Below are 26,957 nucleotides of genomic sequence, written 5' to 3' on the forward strand. Positions count from 1 at the left end.
ACTTAAACTTGCATATTACAGCAACATATATAACTTATTTTTATGTATGTTACACTGTTAACTTCACAAAATCACATATTAATATCATATCAACATTACATTAAAGCAATCTGCCTGGTGTAGAGGTGATTAAAGGCATTTTGTGACACTAGTTAAAAACCATAGAAATTATTGTGCCGCTCTGCCCGATTCCTTTGTTCTAGGGGTGTTCCGGAACATCTTCCCTTCAGGCATGCCCATTTCCACCCCATTCTTCCGCCATATCTTATGGTTCCAGTTGTGCGTCCACCAAAACCATACTTCCATCTGTACCTAGTTTCACATTCTACTTCTAGCTGCACCAAGGTCCACTTTATTGGACACTCCGTTAATTTCCCAGGACAAATGATCAGCCGCCTCCACTTTTAGGCCAGCTTATTATACATTAACAGAACTTAACAAGACATAAGGTTATTATTACGGTCATAAGAGAAGGGCAAAGTATTAAATATGGGAGTGATGGACAAAATGGTTGTTATTTCTATTTTACTTACGCCTGTTTCTTTGTAATCTAGGGTGAATGTGCTAGGCAAATGTCAGTAGTTTGAGTAAAATTTTTATTACCAATAAACGTGGTCACATTCCATAATATTATTCTAACTTCTGGCCCAGTTAAGTTGCTGTATTTGACTTAAAGTAGATGGTGGCGTTCTCAGACTGGCAATGATGAGGTGGTCTTGGCACCTGATGATGTAAGTCTGGATAAGGCTGGCTTCTACGCTACGTTTTTATTCTCACATAGTGTGCAGCTGGGCATAGCCAGGCGCTAACGGCACTCGTTCTGCTGCTTGAGAGCCAGATTTGGCAAGTGTGTGGCTGTCGGCCAGCAGTCCACCGGCCACTTGCTCGCAGGCTTACAATCTAAAGGGAATGGGGTAAGGAGAAACATAAGGTATGGAGAAAGGGGAGAGGTATTGTGGGGGCTGTATAAGAGGCAGGAAATTTCAAATTACAAGGATAGTACCGTATTTGCTCGATTATAAGACGAGGTTTTTTTCAGAGCAAATGCTCTGAAAAATACCCCTCGTCTTCTAATCGGGGTCGTCTTCTAATCAGACCTCAAATAGAGGTCTGATTATGAGACTAAGATCCAGATCCCTCGCACCGCTGCAGGGGACCTGGATCCTCCTGTCTCCCCCCCCCCCACTTACCGGTGCTTCCTGCTGTATTGCCGGGGCAGCGGGTTGACGTCTACGCGATCCGCATAGACAACGTCCGCTGCAGCCGGAAGGAGGTGTGGCTAGCAGCGGGGGTTGTCTGCGTCCGTCGCGGATACCTTCCCCGACTGTCAGAGATCAGAGTTCCCCGCACCGGGACAGGTTGGAAAATACAAGGAAATAAAAACAAAAAAAATATTTTTCTCAATCATAGCTTTTATTTAAAAAAATAGTTAATGAATTAACATTTACTGGTAAAACTTTTTTCCTTTAGGGTCGTCTTATATTCAGGCTTTTTCTTTTTTTCCTAAGTTAATATTCAGATTTTGGGGGGTCGTCTTATAATCAGGGTCGTCTTATAATCGAGCAAATACGGTATAATGCATTCACTTAACTATTCTGTACCCCCCAAAACCTTTTTTTTAAAAAAATTAAATAAATTAGTTAATGTTAGCCAGAATTAACATAATAAACATGCTTTTCTATCCAAACCGACATGAGGCCAATTACTTCATATTTACCTTTGAAACAAAACAAAGAGGCCACTGATAATACATAAAACAGACACTCTGCGTTACTCTGCGATGAAGCACTTTCAGCTGCGGTTTGAGAGTAACACATGACCATTTATATATCCAAAGGAAACTGCAGTTATTAAAAGAAATTACAGTTAACATGCCAGATATTTGTGGCAGCCATGTATTTGATGCATAGCACACCTCCTTGGTACTTAAAGAGTTAACCTCTGACAAAACATTTGTAAGTGTCCGAGCCCGTCTCATTTTACACGCGCTGCCCCTTTAAAGATAAATTCACACCACATTCCCATTGAGTAATGCAGCAAAAAAAAGTGCAGATTTAACCCTTAAGTGCCCACACAGAGTTCTGTAATCTTTGACGTTTAAAGGGACTGCATCGTGAAAATAATATAAACCTATCAAACGCAGGCAAATTATTTGGTGTCAAACACATCACAAATGACATATTCTATGTAGTACTTACTAAGTCTTCAGAGAAATTTATTAATGGTTTTGAAAGAGTTGTAGAAAAAAGTTTAGATTGCCAGCTGCATTTTATTTCTAGTTCCAAATAGCAGAAAGGTGAGGAAAAAGTATTTAATTTGGACTAGCGAGCAGAACGTGTCATTAGCCGTTTCCAGCTACCATAGTCAGCGTCTGTGCTGTATTTCAGACATTTCACGTTATTTTAACGGACAAAATTTGCTTTTCTTTCAAAAGCAAGGTCATTTCCAAATGACCCCAAACTTTTGAACGGTAGTATATATAGATATATATCTATTTGCAAAAGAAGCAATGGAAATACATAATTATGCTGTGGTCAGCACAATCCGGCAGTCAAAGGGTTTTTGTTCCGTATCACCGTCTTAACACTATTCACCCTTTTTTGGGGACAGCAGTTTTTCAATGTGAAAGTGTCAGACACGGCATGACGTGCAGCGTATTGAAGCTGAGCAGAGCCCTGCGCTAAAGTGACCCAGGGAATTTCAGCAAGGTGGAATAGCAATACCAAGGCCCCCCTGTGTCTTCTCAGGTTACACAGAGCTCTTGCCGCCTCTTACAAGAACCGGCTGTACATTTGGTAACCACCACAGGGCTCTGCGATGGTTTTCTGAAACAGCCAACTTCCTATATCCTGTAGACTGGATTAAGTAGGTCAGTTACAGAAGGTCAAAGGTGGGAGGGGACGCCATGTGCAAGAATGGGGAAGTGTGCTAAATTATCAGCGTACTGCAGGCCCTCGTGAGCAGCCTCGGTAAAGGCATTCAGGCCTATGTATGTATATATATATATATACCTAATGATGCTTCTGAGATCTCTGGTCAGAACTGATGTAGCGTATTGCAAACCAAGCGTCCTGTTTTTGTGAGAGAGTCTTGGGTTATCGGGCACTGTCCGGCGTACCAGCCACACTATCCTGCTTTTATGGGCAGTGGGGATCCTGGGCTGGATGGGGATCTCCTCTAACCAGCCAATGGAGCTGTAAAATCAATGGGGGTCGGCGCTGAGCATTGTGAGGTGGCCCTTCGGGTATGGCGGGTGGCCAAACCCCAGCCTTTCCCACTTCTGCACCTGACCCAACCATTGTTCTCATCTGGGGACACATCACTGGAATGCACCCCAACTTGAACACCTAAAATATTGGGGGTATGGTATTGTAGACCTCACATGCAAAAATATGAAAGATATTCTGGAGAGAGTTCAAAGGTGAATGGTATACAGGGCACAATTTACCAGGAAAAACTAAAGATCTCAATGTGTGTGAAGAGATTCAACAAAGTACATGAGAGAAACTCGAGGACGGGGGGCTTAAATGTAATGAAAGGTAGTTTTACTTGATTGAGAGAGTGGTAGATAAGTGGAACAGCATTCCAGCAAACGTGGTAAATGAATGCAGACATGCATTTGGATAGACATATAGCTATCCTGAATATAAGACATGACAAAGTGCTAATACTGACAGAATCTATGGGTACAGGGGTTCTTATCGGCTGCTAAATTCTGTGTTTCAATGTAACAATAATTTTATATAAACAATAGCATAAAACAGAAATATCACCGTCCTCTGCTAGTGCTTTACGTTAAAATATAGCAGTAAGCTTTGTAAACACTGAAAAGATCCATTATACATGTTTGCGCCATAAAAATATCACTTCTTGCTGTGTTTTGTGAGGTCAGAACATCAATGCATTTATTTTTCCTGAAGATAGATCACAAGAGCCACGTGTGCTCTGAAAACGGGTGGATTCCTGCCCCTAACATTTTAATATCCCTAGAAATTCTTCTCCAGTAAATTTATGTTATTTGCATCTTTGTAATGATAAAGAAAATATGAGAAAGGTAGGAGTGAGGGGAGTAACTAGAAACCACCGGGCCCTGGTGCAAAAATTGCCTCGGGGCCCCCAACTTCAACTTGTCTGTGCCTTCTTTGACCTTTGCTCCCCCTTCCAACATACACCAAATATAAATACACTTACACAATTTACACACACTTACTCATACTGAGTAACACACATTGCATCTAACCTCACTTACCCATACATGCTTACAAACACCTACACATGCATGCCCACAGACACACACGTACACATCCATGCTCACACACACAAAAGTACACATGCATGCCCACAGACACACAAGTGCACATCCATGCTCACACACACACACAAGTACATATGCATGCACACACACACATACACATGCATGCACACACACACAAGTACACATGCATGCTCACACACACATAATACACATGCATCCTCACACACACAGTACACACACACAGTACACATTCATGTATACATCCATGCTCACATCCATACATACATATATACAAACACCTATATATATATATATATATATACATCATACCTCCTGCCCTCGCTTACCTCTCACCACTCCTGCAGTTGTGCCTATAAATGAAATTATCTACCTAAAATACACTACTCATCAAATTGCCTGAACCAATAAGCCAAAAAGAAGAAGTTTTGGTAAAGCCACACCACTAACCCCACCTGCTCAAAGAAAATGTGAAATGTTGTGCAGTATGTTAAAACAGGATGGAGGGAAATTAAAGTTAGCTGGTGTAAAACTGATGGTCAAAGGAATAAATGTATTCAGGAAAAGTAGTGGTTATTAGGAATCACCCCCAGCAACACTGGAATAGAAAGCAGTTAAGGAAATGCCTATAGTATGGTGGTAACATAGGCCATTTGTTCTTTGGCACATATGAATTTTACATGTTGCCGACTAGCACTAACCCATCAGAATGTGAGATGTATAACTGAGTACTTTATGAGTAATTTATTAGATATAATCTATTAGGGGCTGCAGCCACAGCCAATTTGCCCCAAAGGGGCTGCACCCACAGACGATTTGCCCCAACGGGGCGGTCATAAGGGAGATCTCCGTTTACAGTATGGAGAGACGTCACATCCTCTAAAGCGCGCTGTCCCCGACCCTACGTACCATCCTCAGCAATAAGGATGGCGGCTGTGGAGGAGAGCTCCGGGAACAGCTAGGGCACTGCTTTAGGTCAGGGTTAGGGCAACATCACGGATAAATACATCCCTGTGTGCGGAATGCTGATCAGCAACAGGGGAAAATGGAGGGCCATTCCTAGCAAATGTATCCGTTTGTCTTAGTCTGTCAATTCTGGGTTTGTTATACCCCTTGTGATATATATATGTATTTTAAGAGACGCTGCGTAAATTGTTGGCGCTATACAAATAATTTATAATCATAATTATTATTTTGGAAGAAATGCAGCGTAAATTGTTGGAGCTATACAAATAATATATAATAATGATAATAATAATAATTATTATTTTGGAAGAAATGCTGAGTAAATTGTTATTATTATATATATATAATGATATATAATAATATTATTATTATTATGTAAGACATCGTGTTGGGGCTATATGAATAAAAGATAGTAATAATAATTAGAATAATCGTAATATCGTGCTCTGGAAAAAATGGTCACCCTAGCATAAAGGGACGTGGTCACCTTAATAATTATGTCGGTTTTTAAAGAAGTACAGCTGCTTGGCCAAACGTACGGTCAACTGGCATTATTAAATCTGTTTACAAATAATTTGTGTTTAGGGCTAGTGTGGGCTATCATGTCTAGTCTGGCTGAGGGTGTGGGGGGTTGTAAAACACAAACAGCAGGAGAAGCTCATTAGTGTATTGTTATTCACCTTCAGTTAATGTTCAGCTTGTCACCACATCGTCAACAAATTGACACATTTCTTTAATTTTCTTGAGTTTTAATTTGAATGTTAGTATATTATTTAAATACATGCTGGGAGAATTGCATACATGCCAACTGTCATGACTTTTAATGGACAGTCCTCAATTTTACCTCTGTCCCCATACCCTGCTGTGCCAGCTTTTCTCACAGGCTTTATACTAGGAATTAAACCTCATGCAATGTCTAAACTGACACCCCCCCAGGGAGCATCTCACAAAGGGTCATACTTATCAGTCGGTAACGGAGCAGGAACGGGTTTTTAAATAGATTGTAAGATGGCAAAAGCGGGGCCCCCTTCTCCCTCTGTACAGGACACCATAATGTGTGTTTGTGTTATTTTTACTTTTGTGTATTCTTCATTTTATAGTCAGATTTGTATTCTCCGCCATTGTAAAATCACTATGAAATCTGCTGGAACTTTAATTATAGTTTTTTAATTTATAGTTATTTAACTATAAATACAGCGTAGGTCATTTCTAAGCACGGCATCAAAGCTAGAATATCTCTAAAAAATATCTCTAAAAAAGAAAACAACATCTTTTCTCTATGTTCTTTCTATTTTAGATATGTGGAAGAGCCTCCCAGCAGAAGTGGTAGCGGCAAATAAAGCAATGGAATTTAAACTGGCATGGGATAGGCATATGGCTGATTAACGATCGAATCCTTACATCAGGAAAAAGGGCCGATTAGATGGGCCGAATGGTTCTTATCTGTTGTCGGGGTCTATTTCAATGTAGTTTGTGGATTTTGGCGGTGGTTTCATTCTCACAGCTACCCAAAGCATCTCTAACTGTATTTAAAAACCTTCTGTTCATCAAACATGCTGTGACGTTAGAACCAGAAGTCATAATCTAAAACTAGAGAGTCAGAGGTTTAGATGTAATGTGAGAACGTTTTACTTTACAGAGAGGGTGGTGAATAAATGGAATAAAGTCTCCCATCAGAATTGGAAGAGGCTAATACAGCGATGAGATTAAAACATGTACGGGGTTGGCATGAAGCCATCCAGAATTCATTTTAATTTATTTATTGTTTTATATAGCGCCATCAAATTCCGTAGCGCTGTGCAATGGGTAGACAGGACGTACCAAATAATATGTAACATAACAAATTTGACTTACAGAGACAACAGCTGAGGAGGGCCCTGCTCAGACGAGCCTGAGACCAAAGACAGATTAACATACCTGGGAACTCCGGGTCAAGCACCGGTTCTCCGGGTCAACCCGAATCCTCCGGGTCCCGGGAGCGGGGTCTTGACACACCCCGTTCCCAGCCCATTTCCCTTTTAATGCAGGTGTTTCTCGTGATGTCAGCAGGAATGCCTCCAATGTCAGTGGGTCCGCCCCTGTCATCAGCGGGTCCGCCCACCGACGTCAGCGGGCAGTCCTGTTTGCGTTATGCAAAGGGCAGGCTCTGGGTAGCCGGAGCCCCGAAGTTCCCAGGTATGCTGATTAACCTCTGAGTGTTTACATCAGGAAAAGTGGGCAGACTAGATGGGCCGAACTGTTCTCATCTGCCGTCAGATTCTATGTTTATGTTTCTATGAAGTGTCCAGTGGTCTCCAGGAAATATTGGTAGCAATTGGGCTTGCTTGGGCTTATGGGCATTATACTTCCCGACGCCATTTCCAGTCCTTTACTGATTTCATTGCAGGTACATCAGCCTATTTGAGTCTACAAATCATACGTACTAAATTTTACACACAAACTTAAAATCATTTTTAATGAGAAAAAAAATATTTGGAGATTATAAATTCTGTTAATATTTAAATTAGGGAGAGGAAAACATAAATGCTATTATCACTCTAATTTAAAGATAATGTAATATATGTTCTTATAATTAAGAAATGAACTCATGGACAGCAGAATCATAGTCTGTGAATATGACATTTGCTGGAGGCTATTAACTACGATATTTCTGGTAGAAGCAGTAGAAGGAAGATATAATAATAACATCAAATCATTGGATCTCCAATGTCTTGAGGAGAAAAAAAAACATATTTATATCTTCAGAAAGATAACCGCGTATCTGTTTAATCATGTTCTAACCTATTTTACGTAAAGAGATTACAATAGATGCACATTTGACCATTTAGGCAACATGCGACTCCAGAGTCCATTGATGAGTCAAAGAGGACTCTTTGAGCTGTAGAAGGGATGTGGCAGTGAATGTGTTAATGGTTTATCTTAATATAGCATCAGGAAATCTTCATTTTCACAAAATAATATGCTTTTATAAGAGAAAATAATATTTTATATATATATATATATATATTATAATATATACATTTGACCAAAATTCTATTAATATTTACAGATTTCTGTAAATATAATTAATTACTGCCTAAATAGCACGTTGACCTTATAATAACTATAGTACATAAGGCTAGAACGACAGGCCTTGCATCTGGCTTGACGGCAGAAATAGAAACTAAGTTGAAAGCCCAACAACCTTAAGTTAAGTAGAAACCCTCTTCTTCAGATTTGATTTTTCTTTCTCTTTAAAATGACAAGATCCTGCAAAAGGTTACTCACGTAGGTTTATTTTTTTACTCGGTGCACGATGGCCTTAAAGTGAAGATTCCTGCAAGACATAATTAAATGCCGCGTGTGAATCCTCACATCACAGCGTATATGCTGCGTACAAAGCACAGCGCGCCGGGAAGGCTCATGTGTATTAAGCAGGCTGCGCAATATACAGACGCTCAGCTACCCCATCAGCAGCCTGCATATAAAGGCATGTCATACCGCCGTTTGCTATACGCAAGTCAGACATCAAATAAAAACGGCATCGGTCGCCCTATAAGTATACAGCGTGTTGTAAAAATCCCTGACACTGCGTTCCAATTAACAGAACCTGGAAAAATGACTGTTTGAAATGAAGCTTTCCAGGAAAGAGAAGGAAACGGATCAGAAAATACTGCAGAACTGGAAAAAAAAATGTCAGCGCCGAATGTTGATTTATTGCAGAAGCCTCTGGTCATTTCCATATATTGAAATGCGCCCAAGCGACCAGTCACTCAATTTCCTTTGAGCGGCTGCTACTGCTGCCCATGGGCTACCCATGTGACCGATCTCACTCCCCCTCCCATCTATTCTGCATCCCAGGCTTTGATCAAGACAAAAACATTAAAGATATGAACAGGCAATCGATGTCATATGCGGTGCGCTGAATGCAAGCTCTCGCTACGTACCTTGTCCTAAACACGAGCCCCCGATAAAACGAATGGATAAAACCCACTTAAGGCACCGTACCCTTCAAAGCTTGGCATATGCCTAATTCCCTCTTTACATCTCATTATATAAAATATGACAGCTCGGTTGATGATATGCTTTAAAAGCCTTAGCGATCTTAAAACATGGGCGCTTTGCATTTTTATTTTTTGTAAAATCGATGTCTCATGGCAATGTTAACACACGCGTAATAGGTGCAAAAAAAGAATCTTAAGCACAGTTTATTAGCAAAGCCTTTTCAATACAAGATCTGTACATTATTGTGCGTTTCCCCCCCCCCCCCCAACCCTGGTAGGTAGCGTGAAACGAATGTTATCCTATGATCTGTGGAAGTGGTTTTACATCTCGGAGATAGAGAGAGAGGAATAGATGGAGGTGAATGAAATATCAAATCACGAGCCTGCATGTAGATTTATGATTGCATAAGAGCCTTTATCATTTCCATATATTGAAATGGGCTGTCCTTTCGAGTCTTCCTAGCCCTTGGAGAAGATGATGAGATGCTCGAATCTGCTGTGATCAATGTATGAAGTAAGAAGCTGGAGGAAAAAAAAAATAGGCTGGCACCAGATGGAGCAGGGTCTAGGAAAAGGTCAAGGTTAGCACAGTCTACTATTGAATCGGCTGCAGTCTCACAGATAGATCTGTGCCTTAGAGGCACCCACTGGGGTTTCTCAAAATCAAATCTAATAGAAAAGGCAGTCATAGAATGAAATTGCTTCATCTGAATGCTAAAATTGTTATTAGGCTACATTAGAGGCAAATCAGGCACGTGATTACCAAAAAAGAAGCATGCCTGATAGTTTGTGCCTGAAATCAAGGCTTGAGATCCAGCCGTAATGATTTGGAAAGGTGTGTCTAGGTATATATATACATATATATATATATATGTATTTACATATATGTTTCTACTTCTGAGAACACTCAGGTATATACACGCATTACATACTGTATACCTACCTGTCTGTGCCATTATTGGAATTATACCTACAGGAAAGTGATCTTTGAAATGCGTATCTAGTAATAAAACACCTATTGGTTTCATATGTGATATTGAATTATTAGAAATATATAGTTATAAATATCCATTTTTCCTATATAATATTGTTAGCAGAATTGGGGAAATGATCCAATTTCTTCCTAAATAAAGTCAGTGATTTTTTATTTTTTTTTCTTGCGGACTAACCCTTGAGTTCCCATACTGAAAGGGTTAACCATTCTTAACCCACCACCCCCTTCCTTAACCTCAAGAAAAAAAAAACCAGGGAAGACCTTTTCTGGATTTGACAAGCTAATTTACTCTCATTTTGCATTGGGTAAATGCTGTCCCATTATAAATGGAGTCATGGTAATCAGTGCTTTTTTTTCTCCTTTTTTTCTGTCTCTCAGAGATCAAGCATCAAAGACTGTATTTTTCAATTATCATAATGTAATGCTCATTAATGGTTCTTTAACCTAAAGCACACTCCTATCTTGAAGAAGGATTTAGTCTCTTAAAACCAATATTGGTTACAGTAGATTAAGCATGATGACTGTACTCCAAGGGTTAATAAATTTAGAATTAACAGATCATCCCAGCTTGACATAGCCACTGCAGATGTTTTAATATGCAGCCTACCCAGGTTGACAGTCAGTTCACAGATGCAGATAAGATCACAGTCTTTTGATTCAATAGTTTCAATGGCTACCCTGAGTATCTGTAAGGTAAGCGACAAATGATTATGTGTCTAACATTGGACTGGAGCTGGCCTTATATTCACAACACGTGAGCTGCCGTGTTTCCTATATAAACAAAGTACACAGGATACCTCTCTCTACACACCATGAGCATTAATTGATGCTGACAATGCACTATTAAATTGCAATATTTGTTAATATAATGTCCATCAAAAATGCTTCTCTATATTATTGAAAGTACAAAAAAAAAAAATACAAATCAATTACATACCTATATATATCTAGATCTCTATATATATTATATATAGTACAAACTTTCAATTATTTGTTAAATGATTTCTTGAACTCTTTCAATGTCTGGGTGACTGTGCAGTGAATCCTCGCTGGTGTTGAGTGAGTTAAACACGGTAAAATACATATAATCAATCAAATATATATATATATATATGTGTGTGTGTGTGTGTTAATGAGGTTAGATATTTTCCCCAGCTGTATACCCTTAAGTGTCTCTAATAAACAAGTGTGGTTGGTGTTCTATATGATTTCTTTTCCAGTGTTAACATGGTCCATAATCTTTAAAAAGACTGCTTCTTACGAATTATCTACATATCTCTTTATGTTTCATGCAGATACGCAGGATTGCACATTTGCACACATACAGCAAAGCTCCAGTCCGTGGTTTGTCTACCTATCAATCTGATTGCTGCCTTTTTCTCCCTTTTATCATTAGATATGTATCTATTCTCATACATTCACTCTTATATTAATGCACACATATTAAGCTCTAGCGATATCTATCTAGCTACAAATGTATCTAAACAGGACCTATATCTATCCATCCATCTATCTATCTATCTATCTATCTATCTATCTTTTTATCTCTATATGCCCGATATGGACACACAAATGCATACACACTAATCCCTTAAACAGCAGTAAACCTTGAATGCGTGAATTCTCGGAGTCTTAGGCATTCAAAGGTAAAATCACTAAAACTAGTCATTTCTCAGCAATTTGCATATTTATGGCACCTCCTGCAGTTCATTATGATTGCCTGGCCGTCAGGGAAGGTAGTAGAAAAAAAATATAAATCCCCCTTATGCAAGTGTAAACAAATAAATAAAAACAATTCCCACAGCAAGGCAATGCTTAAACCAATGTAATTTTGGAGAGAAAAAAATAAAGACTATGCAGACTGCATGAAAGCTCTGTACATCCTCAATACCGTTATTAACAGGATAACCATATTTTGTCTGTTACAGGGAGGCTGGCATTTATCACCCTGACAAAAAAAACCATACTGTTCTTGTAGGAATATTAATGTAAAGGATGGTAAAATAAAGAATCAGTACACATAATGTTTTCTAGTCCTGGCCAACAATTATACAATTTACACAATTTCAGTAATACAATAAGTGTAAGAATTGGCTTGGATTTGGTTATTTATGTTTCTTTTAAGCACTAAGCTTTTTTCTTCTTTTCCATCTGATTGTAAGGCGTATACCGAGCAAACCTACGTTTCAGTATGTACTTACGTATAATTTATTCAAGTATATGTGACACCGAAAATATAATTTATCAGCAAGTTGTCTCTTGAAGACAGATGAATTTTTAATTTAAGTAAATAACACATGGCATTGGCCCAAAAAGTCATATGTGGAGCCTTTGCTGTGATCTTGTCATTCCTAGTGACATAAACCATTAACCCCTTCGCCTCCTGCTCACACGAGGCTAATCTCAGGCAGGAGCCATAGCTCTATCAAGCTCAACTATAGGAGCTGTTTGCTGACCACGTTCACGTTTCGAACCCTCAAGCTAAAAGCACTTTACACCATAAAATAAAAGCACTGTCTTTTTTTCCAAAAGGTTACGTCTGGAGGCCACGCTGCTCATACTTCATACACAAAACTACTGAAAGGGTTATGAAATCCTGTGTGATTTACACCCTCTTAGAGCATTAGGATATAGATCTAGTCAACTCTATACTGTAGAGTATCTACCGGTCGGAGATATATGTACATTCATTTATGAAAACTTGTTATTATATTATAGGGCATGCTTGAGCGTCTGAAGATTGTACAAGGAGCCACTAGAAGAACACCTGGCCCAAAAAGTATGTAAGTTACTAATCACATATGGATAATGAATGCACTCATCCCTCAAAGATTCCATTGGCTAAAGACTTATTAACTTGACCATAATTACGAGACAGAAGTGAAATCCCTGAAGGCATCCCAACAGGAAAATAAAATGGACACCCAAGAAATTATTTTAACATTGACTATGTTTATTGAGAACAAAAAAACACATGGTCTATTAGAACAGATTAATTTATACTTTGAAAGGTGGGCGAGACATAAAACCTACGTTAACTGGACGATACTAGAGTACTAGGGTTTCTTCACAGAACAATGAGTTATACTTGAGTTACAGTTAAATGAACAATTCCCAAATGAAACCATCCATTGTGTGGAGCCATGGTGTTCTTCTTGCAGGAGAAATTTGCAGGAAATTGTCTTCCATAATGTATACTTAATTGGTGTTACGCATTTCTAATCTCATAACTCAGTGTTTTGTGAATATGTACGATCAAGTGACCCAGTAAAACATTTTGTATATCAACACGAGCCGTGCAAAATAAAGGTAGGAGCTTACATGCAAGAGATGCCAAAAAGATAACACGTTAAATATCCAAAACAACTTGCTTTTGGACTTCATAGTGGAAGAAGGAAGCCAAGGTAAAGCCTGCTGTTTCCATAATCTCTGACATTTTAGAGAATAGATGCAAAAGTCCGTTTTTATAAACAAGGTTCTCCATATGCGGTTGTGAAGTCACTTCTTCCATCTATAAGACATAGTAATAAATAGATCTACTGTAACTAAGTGCTCTGGAATTTATTGTGATTTTTTTTAAAAGAAGATCAATATAACAATGCAATTTATTGATTGGAAATAACCACCAAAGGGTATTTCCATAACCTCCGTTTGCATTTATAAACTTATATAATTAATTGTTCTTCATTCTAAAAGCTACTACGTGTGGTCTGAGCATTATAACACTACATGCATCTATTTGACTAAGCATTTATCAATATATATGTGTATGCATTATAACCAATATATCAGCATATATTATTTTGGCAAATGCTTTCTTGTGCATACTTAATAATAGACTTGTTTCTACATGTAACTATAGGCAGCCGAGAAAACATTTACGGCATTCTAGATGAATCTCTATGGTGTTCGTGTTCTGATTATTACAACAAAACATATACGATAAACAACCTTATTACAACAAAAAACATAAGAAAATAATGAAATGTGAGTAAGCTCACATATGAAAACGTATCTAAATTAGAAGACTTCTTCAAAATTTAATATAATTAAATATTGTTTGTCCACTAAATTAATTTTTGGCCCTAAAAAGATTCTGTTTGTGAGTTGATTGGACAGTTATAAGGGTTCTGCCACGATAGAATACGTGATGAAAAATACATAAATATGTTTAGTTCTAACTGCCATAAATCCCTTTTACTATGGTTAATCCACACCTGTGGATACATAATTATTCTTATATGGTTATTGTTGGCATGTTACAGGCTCAAAACACCTAGACTATGGGTAGAAGACCGTACACCTAAATCTCTACAGGCTAGAACCACCTTCTGTATGGACTTTGGTCCCTTCTAGCCTGATGGCCGCAAATGGCTTTATCTTGCAGTATAAGCACTTGATTACGCTCTTTCTGGAAGGAAAACAAATAACCTACCAAACAAATTCTCACTTACAGCAACTCAAAAAACATTCTTAGTTCCCTCAGTTACATGCACACAAAAAAAAGTGCTGAAGAACGGTGTGTCGGGGACATTTCTGGCACCCTATACAGGTAAAAGCTTCCATCTCTATAGTATGTTACAAATCTATTCCAATACAGCTCTTCTAGAAACCGTACCAGACAAAATGTATATAAGCGTTTACACAATGTATTGTTATGTATATCACACTGTACCTCCCCAACTCCTCCTCTTTGTAAACACACCCCCTATATCTAGAAATGCAAAGAATGGTAGAAATAAAATAAAGAACAATCCAAAAAAAAATAAAAAATTTACGTTTAATTCCTACGCTGTCGTATTGCATTTTAAAATACAGAACTTCATTAATCACCAACCAAGAAGAGTCAATTGTTTTAATTTATAGTGCACATGAGATATCATGAACATCGCACATTCTTTTACAACAGCATCCTAATATTTTGTACAAGTGCCCAAACCGAGGAAGGTAACAGATGTTGGATTGCAAGAATTCTCTAGCTGAATATAATTCTCTGGAGGGATTCTTGACACAATTAATTGATTCACTGAAGGACCATCTCACACTCACCTTTCAGATCTGCTATTCCACTAATTTGATTCTTGCTTATCTGATCTGAAGGATTTTCTTAACCTGGTTGAGAATGTTGGTAGATTGTGACGGGAAGTTCATTGTTTCATAATAAACTTCAAGATCGTAGGGGGTGCTGCTGTTAAAAGTACGCCGGTTCTAATAGACGGGGATTTCTGCCAGCAGCCAGCTCTGTGTAGGATTCCGGCAGTGTCTTATTTCCAACAGATTTTCTGCACATTCCTTAATAAGCTTCTTCAAAGCTGTCTGTGCCCCCAAGACAAAGTCCTGTCAGCAGAAACAGAACAGTTTATTTTACAATATTTCCTTTATCTCAGACAACTATAAAATTCCCAAGCAATGCCTAGGTTTACCATCGAACAGGTATTATCGAGGCATATTCTGCTCTAATTTCCCCCTACCTCCGCCTTAGACTGCGTTATCACTGGGTTATCAGCATTTCACTTTATATCTTTTATTGCACTTATTTGCAACCGGTTGTTCTGTTAATTCTATGCCGCGTTAACCTTTTGTTTGCCGTACAGCTGGTGAAAGCTCCGGCTGCCTTCCAAATAGTAAAACTAAAGGGGAACGCTTTGTCATCAAGCCTCCTCTAACAAAAAAGACTTGCATCAATACCTTACTTGTGTTTTTGGTTAATCTTAGGGAATCCTTTATACTCCTGAAACCACCATACCTATCGTTAACCTGTGCCTTTTGTAATTTATAGGCACCTTTTCTTCTTTTTTTTTCTTTTTTATATAGTTGTGTCCTCAGTCGAGGATGGACAGCGATTTGCAGCCTTAAGGGAATTCTGTCTCCCAGCTATTTTAGGCACAGGTGTAGTTATTGATGTGCTTCTTGATAACAGTGTTAGACTTTTGCTTCTAACGTACCGAGGTCTCCCGTGCCGTTTTATTGTGGATGATTGCTTTCTTTTTTTCCCCCAACGGTCAATACTCTATAGTTCCCTGTGTACTACTTTTTAACACTTCTCATGTCTGGCCAGCCCCTTGCTTTTAGCAGCTATCACACTGAACTCTGCCCTCCTTTCTTCTGGCCTTAGAGATATAGAAACCTATGCACTCTGCTTCATTGTCTGCACATACCTATCTCTCTCTGCCTTTATCAGTTCCTCCTCCTCTGTCTTAACCCATTTGCTGCTGCACAGCTCTGCACTATTTTTAACGCTTTGTGCACCAGAGGGTTTTTCTAGTTTTCTGTAGTTAAGTGGTTAAACGTTTTCAGATCTTTAGTGTAAAGATATCTACGGTTCTTCTGAGTAAGCACTTTGCATTTTAACCAGAATCTTCCAACTTCATATTTCATTCACTATAGATGTTAAAATGCATTTGCTCAGCATGTTATACTTCCCTCCTTTTAGCTATATATTTGACCATTATATGTTACTCGTTATGCTTAATAATGAATCATGTTAGATAACGTCTCATACCCTTCATTCATTTAAATCTCCCCCCATACAGCTTCATAACCCCTCCCTTTCATTTCTTTAACTCGCACATATCCTTGCTTCACACACACACACACACACACACACACGCACACGTGCAAAAACTTTTTTTCTATTCTTCCCTAGATAGTACTTGGCAGCTTCTCCCCCCCTCTTCCTATTCTTAGATGACCAGCCCATTTACAGTCCAACATCAGCTCGCCAGTGATGTGGAATTCACCATGTCACCTCTATCATTGCCTGCTTTGTGAATGCCATCTGAATGCATCTGAATCTCACAGGGCCCTACGTATATATGGTCCGCTTATGTGATAGAGGCTACGATCTTTTTCCTCTGTGCTATCTCCCCGGCAAGATCAGATTCCACCTCTGCTCTGTGCATCTTGATATTTTTTTTTCTTTCACTAAGCAGCAGCTTGTGCCTAAGCCCCTTCTCCTCACCCTCCCCCTTAAACAGTGAGTGCCCTCTTCCCACCCCCTCTACTTGTGATCACTGGCCATTGGCTTGCCCGGGTCTGGTTTTCCTGTCCAGCCCCTTATGAGTGTCCATTGGTGTTGCCTACCCCCCTCCCCTTCTCTCCCCCTGGCCCTGCCCATGTTTTGTATGTCTCTGTCCATCCAGCTCTTGACGTTCAAGTTTGCAGGGACGTCACGTCCGCACTTGAACTTGCAGCTCAGGGGGGCTTTTGCCATTTTTTTCATTTCTCTCCTTCTCTATCTCTCTTCTTTTTTTTTTTCACCCCCCTCCAAAAAAAAAAAAAAAAAAAAAAAGCCATGACGGCTGTCCCACAATTCATCTTCCCAGCACCATCTTTCTATTATTTCTAATTTATTTTGGATGTCAAAGGCATTTGATGAAGATATTTTCTCTGGAGTCTCCTTCTTTCTAACCCTGCTCTCCCGATGTGAACCGAGCTCTCACAAGCCACCCACCAACCAACATGTCTCGCCGAAAGCAAGGCAAGCCTCAGCACTTAAGCAAACGGGAATACTCACGTAAGTAACCTCCTTAAGCCATGATTTACCTGCACACGGATGTAGCTTCACAGGCGTTCATTGTAAAAGATGAAGGGGAGAAAAAAAACTGTTGAGGATCAGATATTTAACACTTTCTTTTAATCTTTGATTTCTGAGCGAGCAGGGGAAAAAAATACTTTTTTTTCCTCTTGAGAAAAAAGAGAACGAGGCAGAGAGATTCTTGATACGAGTAAAATATGTCTTGGGTGACGAGGGTGAGACTGGACACACATATCATTCAGAAGTGATCCCTTTTTGACTGTCCCTGAATGGATACAGACCGTGGAAATAGGAAAAAAATAAAAGGCAACATTGTTCTTTTCAATGAAACTCTTCTTTTCTGAGTGAAGTTTTTAAAAGAAGTAACATTTAGGTTCTAGGGTCTAGCAAAAAGATCAGAGCTTCGTGGCTTGTTAAAAGCACTGCATGCGGAAGGTCTGTGTGTGCTGATTCTGTCCTGCCGTATTAGCTGCTCCTTGAAGCCCAGGGAGACTCTGTTCTAAGGAGGGAGTCTGATCTGTGGCTGCAACAGCTCCTTTTTTTTTTTTAAAAAAAGAAATCTTATCCAAAACTCTTCTTTCAAAACTTTGTCCTCGATCTGCAGCTGGCAGAGGAAATCCCTTCTTTTTTTTTTCTTTCCTTCTCCCTCGCTCCTTTTTTTTTTTTTTTTTTTACTATTTTTTGGAAGATTTTCAAAAAAGTGGAAGTGGATTTTGATTGGGAAAAATCTCGTGTCTGAATGTTTACAAGCACCGCGTGTGCAGAGTCTCCTGCCAACAACTAAGACAGGAAAAGGAAAATTAATCTCTCTTGCAAAAAAAAATAAAAAAATAAAAAAAATCAAATAGATGAAACAATCAAAATAGGCAGGTTTTCTGTCAAATCAAATTCCTTTTGAAAACCTACAAAATCTGAGTGGGGGTTTGTATGCGTTAATTATATCGTGGTCATCAGGGAACTAGATTAGTCTTTGCTGATCTCTTAAATTAGGTGAGTAATAACTATAGATTGTTACAGATTTACATTATAGAATTACCATGTGTGAGACCACTATCACTTCTTAAAAAAGAAGAGGTCTTTATACATTCAGATTTTAAAATACCTTGTCGAGAGAGAATTGTTTGTTTTGGATCAAATTTATCAAAAAAGTAGTTTTAGATTCCCCCCTGGAATGTCTCCCTTCCCACAAGTCTAATCAATCCCTTCCCAATTTCCCAGATATTGATTAAAGCCACAGAGAAACCCATTTTGCCTGCTATATTTCTTCGACTTGAGTATTTCAAATTTAACACATTGCTTTGGTTCGGCTTCCTGTTTTGATATGAAATGCGTGTTTTTACATTAGTTTTAAGACAGATTGGCAAAGTTGCCGATATGGCTATATAATATTCTACTTACTTTTGACGCTTCGCATATCTACTTGTCTTGTCCTTAATTTTCTAACAAGGTTCTGGGTTAATATTTTGCTCATTTTTAGAGATTTCTATTCTCATTGTTGGCTGCAATGTTTATTTCTGGTATTCACCCTTCCACCCCCCTCACTACACACACCCCTCCTCCTTGCCAAAGGAGTTCCAGGGGACTGATCGACTACATGAGGTTTCACTTAAGACGTGCCTTGTGATACCGGATCTGTCCACTAGGGAGCAGAGAAAGATCAGGAAACATATACAAACTTGAACCTGACCTGTTTAACATATATTCCTTCATTTTCATATTTTCTTTCTTCATGGCGGAGGTGAATCAAGGCACAATTTGTTTTGCCTCCTCATTTCTTTGTCTCCGTCTGAATTCTCTCCTTTTTTATTCGTATATGAGTGCTCTTTTTTTTTTAGGGAAGAAAACAAGCCATAGTTTGAAACGCCACTTCCCCTCATCTCTAAAGGAACATATTGTAAAGAAAATAAAAAAAATTAAAAAAAAATTACAAAAATTTTACCATATGGCAGCTGCTCTGTAATTTCTTGCATGTCTATACATATAATTAGAAACGGTAAAATATGGGTAAAGATTTTACTTGTTAAAACATATATATTAGTTTTCTAGAAAAGCTGCAGATTAAATGACTAAAGAAATGTTAACGTGAATAAGGTTATCCAGAACAATCCAGAACACATTTTCAAAAAATTCCAAGAGAACATGCTGCCGTATCTCTGTTCCCGACGTTCGGTAAATTTACTGTTTAATTTGAAGTTTAACTGTGACATGTGGATTTTTCCCATTGCCTTTTTTAAAGTTTACATTGTTCTGTTCTCTATTAACTCTCGATGGAGGAAAAGCAAGAGAGCCTTGTGTCTGAGGGGGAGGGGAGGGAAACAGGTTTTTCCTAAAACAGAGAAGTTCCTTGTTGACTGTCTGATATATTTGCCTTTCATCCACGTGTTTGGACAGAGAGAGGAAGAGGGAGGGTTTGAGCTTTCTGTTCTGGCTCCCATTGTGTCTTTATTATTTGTAAAGTTCACTTCAAAAACACTACTTGCCTGGGCAAGATCTTTCGTATTTTTATTATATCCAAGACCAGTCCAGACGCTTGATAGCATAATTATTTTGGTAATCTGCTTTTTCGCCCTTTAGGTTGTCAAACTATTCATGAAACCTTCAACCTTTTCCCTTTACAGCTTGGTTAGGGAACAACACCAAGCAAAAAAAAATAAATAAATAATAATTTCCCCGGCTTTTAATTTTTTTAACCCTATGTTTAAAGGAGAATTGCACAAAGCATCACGCACACCTCTGACATTCAAAATAAAAAAATTAAATTTTGGAAGAGGTATTTTAATTTCATCGTTATTTTTTCGTGTCGGACATATATTCTTGCATTTCGTGTGCGGTTTGCAATCGCTAGTTAAACACAGAAACGTAACAGATGTGACTTAGTACATGCATTACATACGTGTATTACATGTGGGTCTACGGAAGAAGCTAAACTGTCTGATTCCCACAGACACTGCTGCATCTGATTTTAATACTAATGACAAAACTGAATAATGAAATCGGTTTCTACTGCTATCTCTATACATCAGGAGCCAAATATATGAAATGAATGCCGTGTTGATGTACTTATTTATCAGGATGTATTCCTAGCTAATTAGAAATAATTTACGTCAAGAGCATCAGAAACGTTAAGGTTATAGATTTTATATCTGTACATCTGATGATCTTGTTATTTTCAAGAACTTTGCCTCCTATAAAATTAATTAGGTGAAATGTGGAGGGGGTAATCAGCTAACTCTGAATAAGCACTTCATTTCCTGGTTTTGATTGTATATCACGCTAGTCACTACATTCAGAAGACTTTCGATTATTTTGTGCAGAATTCTTTTAACCACACCAATGCATCTGTTCTTGATTTATATAAAATAATCATACCTAGAAGACCTTTGAAATCGGGATGCTGCTTGCATGGTTTCGTCAAAACTAAACATTTTAAGATATATAATAACATGCAAAGAGTATGGAACTGTAACCTTCTTAACAGTATGCTTGACCCAAGGAGCTAGAATGGAGGTTCTAGAAAGTCCAAGCGGTGTCCTAGTTGGATCCTAGGTGTAATACATTGTTTCTTTTATATTATTTCAAACAACTCGACTGGGAGCTAATCCAGATCTTCCCCTTCAATATTCTCTCTTCGTGGGGTCCAAATAAATTTAACCTGCGTTCAATAGATTTTTGCACTTTTACTAAGATCTATTCCAATAGTCTGGAACCAAATTAAAATCTATTTTTTGATTCTCTGTGGCTTTAAGTTCATTAAAATGTGAAATTGGCAGCCTGCTAAGAAGGTCATCCTGATTAACTATTTGATAGTTATATTCAGAACCTTCATATTTTTTGGTTTGGACTGTGTTGTAATTTATGTTTAGGGGGTTCCTTTGACTCTTCGCCTAAAATAAAATCACGCGGATTTTCCATTTACTTATTTTCTTTAGGACGATATTTACGTCTTTAAATATGTTATTGTTTCTTTTATTATCAACATAATATATATATATATTTTAATTATAATAAATAAGGCTACTATTATGTATACATTTCAATAGTGACATGGTTTTAATCAACCACTAAAACTGCTAAGGGCTCAATGCAGATAATATTATATCTGACAGCACTAGAATAGGTATTTTGAGTTTAAGGAATGGCCCTTTATCAGCTGTTATGAAATGTGGCATTCACTTGACCACAATGACTTTTATTTCATGGTGAACGCTCGTGTAAACAGCGTACAGAATGTGTTCCAGACACCCCTTTCCTCCAATGAAACAAATGAATAATCTTCAAAAGCACTCCAAAATATTCCGTGGAATTGTCTTCATTGTCTCTTTCTCTGGAATCTTGTTCTATTCATTAGTCGTACTCAGCAGCGACGATAATAGTTCTACTTAGTTGTACATGGAATAATTGAGGGTTAAAATTTCTCTGGATCTTACATGTTTTGTTTCAATATATCTTCCCTAGAAAAAAAATTACTGACAGGTTCACCTCATAGTAATGATAGCATTTGCTGGTTGAAAACCTCAGCCGTGTTGATTCCTTTATCACGTTATTGTTTGACAGCATATGGGCGTTCAACAAAAAATTTGATCTGTAGGGTGTAAGCTAAGCTTACCTACTGATTGTTTGTTTGCTTTTTTTCTTTCTCTTCTCAAGAGAGCTGATGTTACTTATTTTGTTTTTTGTTTTTTTTTTATATTGCAGCCGAACCTGTCGAAGCCATTCTTCCTGATGACGAACCAGACAACAGCACATTGGGAGCTGGAGAAGGGGACCATGACCTCCTTACTTGTGGCCAGTGCCAGATGAACTTCCCTTTGGGAGATATTCTTATTTTTATTGAGCACAAACGGAAACAATGCAATGGCAGCCTTTGCTTAGAGAAGGCTGTGGATAAGCCACCCTCACCTACGCCAAGTGAGTTGAAGAAAGCATCCAATCCTGTGGAGGTTGGCATCCAGGTCACACCGGAGGATGACGATTGTTTGTCAACGTCATCTAGAGGAGTTTGTCCAAAACAGGAAAATACAGCAGGTAAATTAAATTGGAGGAGCTCCTCTATGTTTTCTACTTTCCCTTCATAACCTACGGTAGCGTTGATTCTCCTCCCAGCACAGCCTTCCATGGTTAAATTCAGAACACAGAAAAATCGATCGATTCTGGGGTTTTTTTGCATGCCAAGTGTAAAATACTCAGAATTACAGTGTGTTAGCACTTAGTACATATACAAAAAATATGTTTCCTACATGGAAATGTTATTTAAAAATGTATTTTACTATTAATTAAAATTAGTTTATCGTTATAGATGTGAACAAAATGAATGCTGAATTGATTATTCATAAAACCTATTAGTGTATTTCACAAATAACAAGACAATTCTGTACTTTGTCTATCGCTCTGTATTTTTACAACTCTTTGAGGAAGTGTGCATTGCAGGGGTTAAGAAAAGCTCCAGCTAGTCTTGGATCCATATTGGCTGTCAGCATGCAGGCTGTAATTAAAAACAGCCCCATGGCATTGTGACACCCCTGACCTTGACTTTAAGATGCCATTTTCGACTGGCCAGACCAGAGTAGAGAGGGCAGTTGCTGAAGCGCACAGACATGCTTATTCGAAAAGTTTAAGGGCATGTTCAAAATTTCAAAAGGTTGGTCTGACAGGAAAGGCTGCTTTCTGCTGCTTACCTCCTCAGCCAAATGATAAATGCTTCTCTGTGCTCTCCCATGTCTCTGATGTGGTTTTGACAGATGCATCTTTTCCCTCTGTGGCTTACACAACCTCATCCTAGATGTCCAGCACAGATTTTCTTCACATAACAAATATATATATATATATAGATAGACGGATAGACAGATCATTTATCCTTATCTGTTTATGTGAATCATTTGCATATTTTGTTAAATGCATTAAATGGCTTTACTCACATTTAAGCAAAGCCCTTGCGCAGCAAAGTTTGAGATATGGCGCAATGACGATAGCAGCCTATGGAACGTTCCTTAGATTGCTCTATAACTTTGTAACTTTCATTCTCACTCTTCTCTCTCTCTTTCCATATCTCTCTTTCTTTATATATATATATATATATATATATATATATATATATATAGCCTGTAAAAGACCCAGTTGCATTAGGAGACCATTCAGAGTGAACTATACATTTCTAAATGATCTTAGTGCAGTTATGACTTTGAAATGGTTATACTGAAAAGCACTGGAATTCACGAACTGCTGCTTCAAGTCCAGACAAACCTCATTCCCATGAATAGGTCACCAGTATATTACACTTTATGAGATCTTCTCTCTTTTGTATCTGTTGTTTTAACCTTTTAGACACAGACAATGAAATGTGAATTGACTTAAAGCCTCACAGAGATTGGGAGTGAGCACTCCAGTGCTTTATTTAGTGACACAGCCTGAAGCAGCTCTCAGTTGCATGATGGAGCTAAATCCAGCTATTTATGTTACATACCACTGCTGTCCAGCATTATAACTTGGAAGGCATTATACCCATCAAAAAGCATAGCCATTGGGGGCTGCAATTATATACTATGGGCTATTGATGCATGGTCCCACAAACAAGTGTGAGGGGGACATCCAGCTCGTCGGGTGCCGGAGAGGTGGACAACATATTGAAGTGTTTTGCTTTTTCTTCCCAACCTAGCAGACAAAGGGTTAAACGGAATTCTTGTTTCAAATAGATGTTGTTGCCAGTAGCTGTTCAATGAACTTTTGTACAGAAAAGCAAGGCCCATTTTGGTTTTGTTGTCCCTTTTCCTTTGTCTAACGCAGGATTGAGCAGCATTGTAAAAAAGTGGTTGCTGCTATCCTGTTCATAAAATTAGATTTCGGCTCGTGGTAGCAACTGACAAAATTTTAGATCCCATGTCAATCCTGGGATTTCACTAATGACGTCTGTCAACTACCAAGCATAGTCCTGTGCTTACAGGTATTACTGTGTTCCACGTATCGTGTGCGCATGTGTCTGCAAGTAGTAGTAGTGATGTGTCCATAACTAGATCCCGTTAAAAGTTGCTGGAAAGTTTTTTGAATGAGCAGGACCCCATTCATCTTGTTTGTAAATGTTATATAAATTCACACACACACACACACATATATATATATATATATATATATATATATATATATATATATACACGCATAATTACACAGTACAGCACATAGCAGATGGATCTGTAGAAATCGCAGGAGCTTGTAGGGTTAAGATTGCTTCCACGAAGGACCTGTACCAGTGACCATTTCCATTTGCTGTCTTTAATTTGAGGGACTTTGAGCAGAGGAGCAGGCGTGATTAATGAAACCAGCTCTTGGTGGAAGGGAATTGTAGCCTCCAGAGATCCAAAGCCATTCTAAATGGCCAAATATGGAGTAACACCACTGTGATGTAACATCATATTTACATATCGGAGAGCTCTGTTTAAAAGACAAAACACAGTATCTGTCAGGAAGGAATTAAAACCAGATGTCTTGCCACGGTCCCAAATAGGTCACTCTGTTCATACAGTTCCTCATCGTTAGAAACTACCAAGAGATGGTTCTTTGTAACTGTTGATCATGGTGTCCATTAAGACAGAGGTGTGGGGTACTGTTATTAAAAACTAATTCTGTAGTATTTCCAATAAGTAATTAAACCTCCTTGACATTTTTTGAATCCTCTTCATGTCTAATGAGGAGCCTCTAAGGCTTCTAGAATGTATACCACAGAGTTCCTTAGGGCCTATTAAGAAGTCTTGGAACTAATGCTCTCTGGAAGTTTTATAATGACTTATTAAATATTTTTGGTGCAAGTTCTCGTAAAGAAATAATTGGGTAGATACTGGCACGGCTAACTAGAATAATATTATGTTGTAATCTTATGCTCATAATGGAAACAAAACACCCCAAATTGTGCAGTCGAATGTAGAATGTAATCACTTATGAGCACATGCTCTTTTAGTATACAAGATAAAAAAAATGACCTTCATTTCCTAATAGAAAATTAAGAGCCTTGTATCTGGAGAGTAAGCAAATTATTCACGTTCGGCATCTGTTTAGAGTCCGAAAATGGGTAGTCCTGGTGTTTGGCTAAATATTGAATTTCTATCACTCCATTTGTAAGTGCTTTCAAGGATTTTGGAAGGGTGAGATTTTTTTTTTACCTCTAACTTAAGTTCCATTGGGCAACCATTTGAACCTTCTAATTAAATGTCTTAATACAGAAAGGATGGGTGTCACGAATACAAACTCTCCAGAATGCTTTAAGGATCAACATTTCTCTGTTCAGGAGTTCGTTAGTTAATCCTGTTCGATGACCTTCTTTAATGCTTCATATATTCTAGACCGCTGGCAGTTTTACTGTGCCCATAACCTATATACATTTATATTAACAAATAACTGAAATAATCTAATCTAGATCCTAATATTTTTCAATCATATTTAACAGGGCTTGACAAAATGACAGATGATACTTTGTGAATCTATTTATGAGGCCTTTGGTGGTTAACTGTGTGAGTGCCAGAAGAAGACGTTGCAGACAATACGAGTATGCTGGCCCGTAAACAATTAGTGGCTTTAAAATGCAAGTTGTCTTAGGGTTTTACAAATGCGAACTGTTACTTACTGCTGCATTTCATCTGGTTTGTAGCAGGGATATCAAGCAAAGCATGTGTGAATTCCTTCTCTCGTTCTCAAAGGGTTAAGAAAATCAGTAGTATTTTCCTACCGCTGCCCATAATCACCCATTCAAATATCACAAGTATTGCAGCATCGCAATATCATTTGTTATCATCTATCTGTTTAGCTTTTGTCTATTTTGCTCAAAAAGGCAAAAATTTAATTTCTATGTAAAAAAGTTCCTGTATTGTGTTGAAATGAATGATTTAATTAGTATGCGGTAGTTGTGATCCTGCTTCAATGTAAATATTACAGAGAAGGCCTGTGGGCTTTGATGTCTCAGTAACTCATAGTAAATAACACAGCAATACTCACAGCGTTCCGTAGCTCTAAAAAGGCATTTTCACTTATAAATGGTCAAAGTTATGGAATCCATCTCAACGCTAGTATGTGCTGAACTAACTGCCGATATACCACATGTAAACTATATTAAACGTAGGCAGAAACCGAACCGATTTGTACCGCTGGAAATGCAGAAATTTAAATGTACCTTGCTTTTTATATACAATTATCTTTCATGTCTTATATTATACACGGGCATAT

At 38.2% G+C, this 26,957-nt stretch overlaps 1 protein-coding gene across 3 annotated transcripts in view; it reads left to right on the forward strand.

The window, feature by feature from the left end:
- The first annotated feature begins 17,677 nt into the window (after positions 1-17,677).
- LOC149303279 (BCL11 transcription factor A-like) overlaps positions 17,678-26,957 on the forward strand; it is a 67,576-nt gene continuing 58,296 nt past the window's right edge. For 2 of the 3 annotated variants that reach the window (XM_089481499.1, XM_089481501.1), the window contains exons 1-2: positions 17,678-17,732; positions 22,449-22,796. In XM_089481499.1, coding sequence (XP_089337625.1) covers positions 17,678-17,732; positions 22,449-22,796 — 403 coding nt within the window. The remainder of the gene's footprint in view (positions 17,733-22,448; positions 22,797-26,957) is intronic. The other variant, XM_089481500.1, reaches the window with a different exon arrangement.

Source organism: Sceloporus occidentalis, unplaced genomic scaffold (genome assembly GCF_023333645.1).
Source record: "Sceloporus occidentalis isolate IW3139 unplaced genomic scaffold, rSceOcc1.0.p SCAF_15, whole genome shotgun sequence".
Lineage (NCBI taxonomy): Eukaryota > Metazoa > Chordata > Lepidosauria > Squamata > Phrynosomatidae > Sceloporus > Sceloporus occidentalis.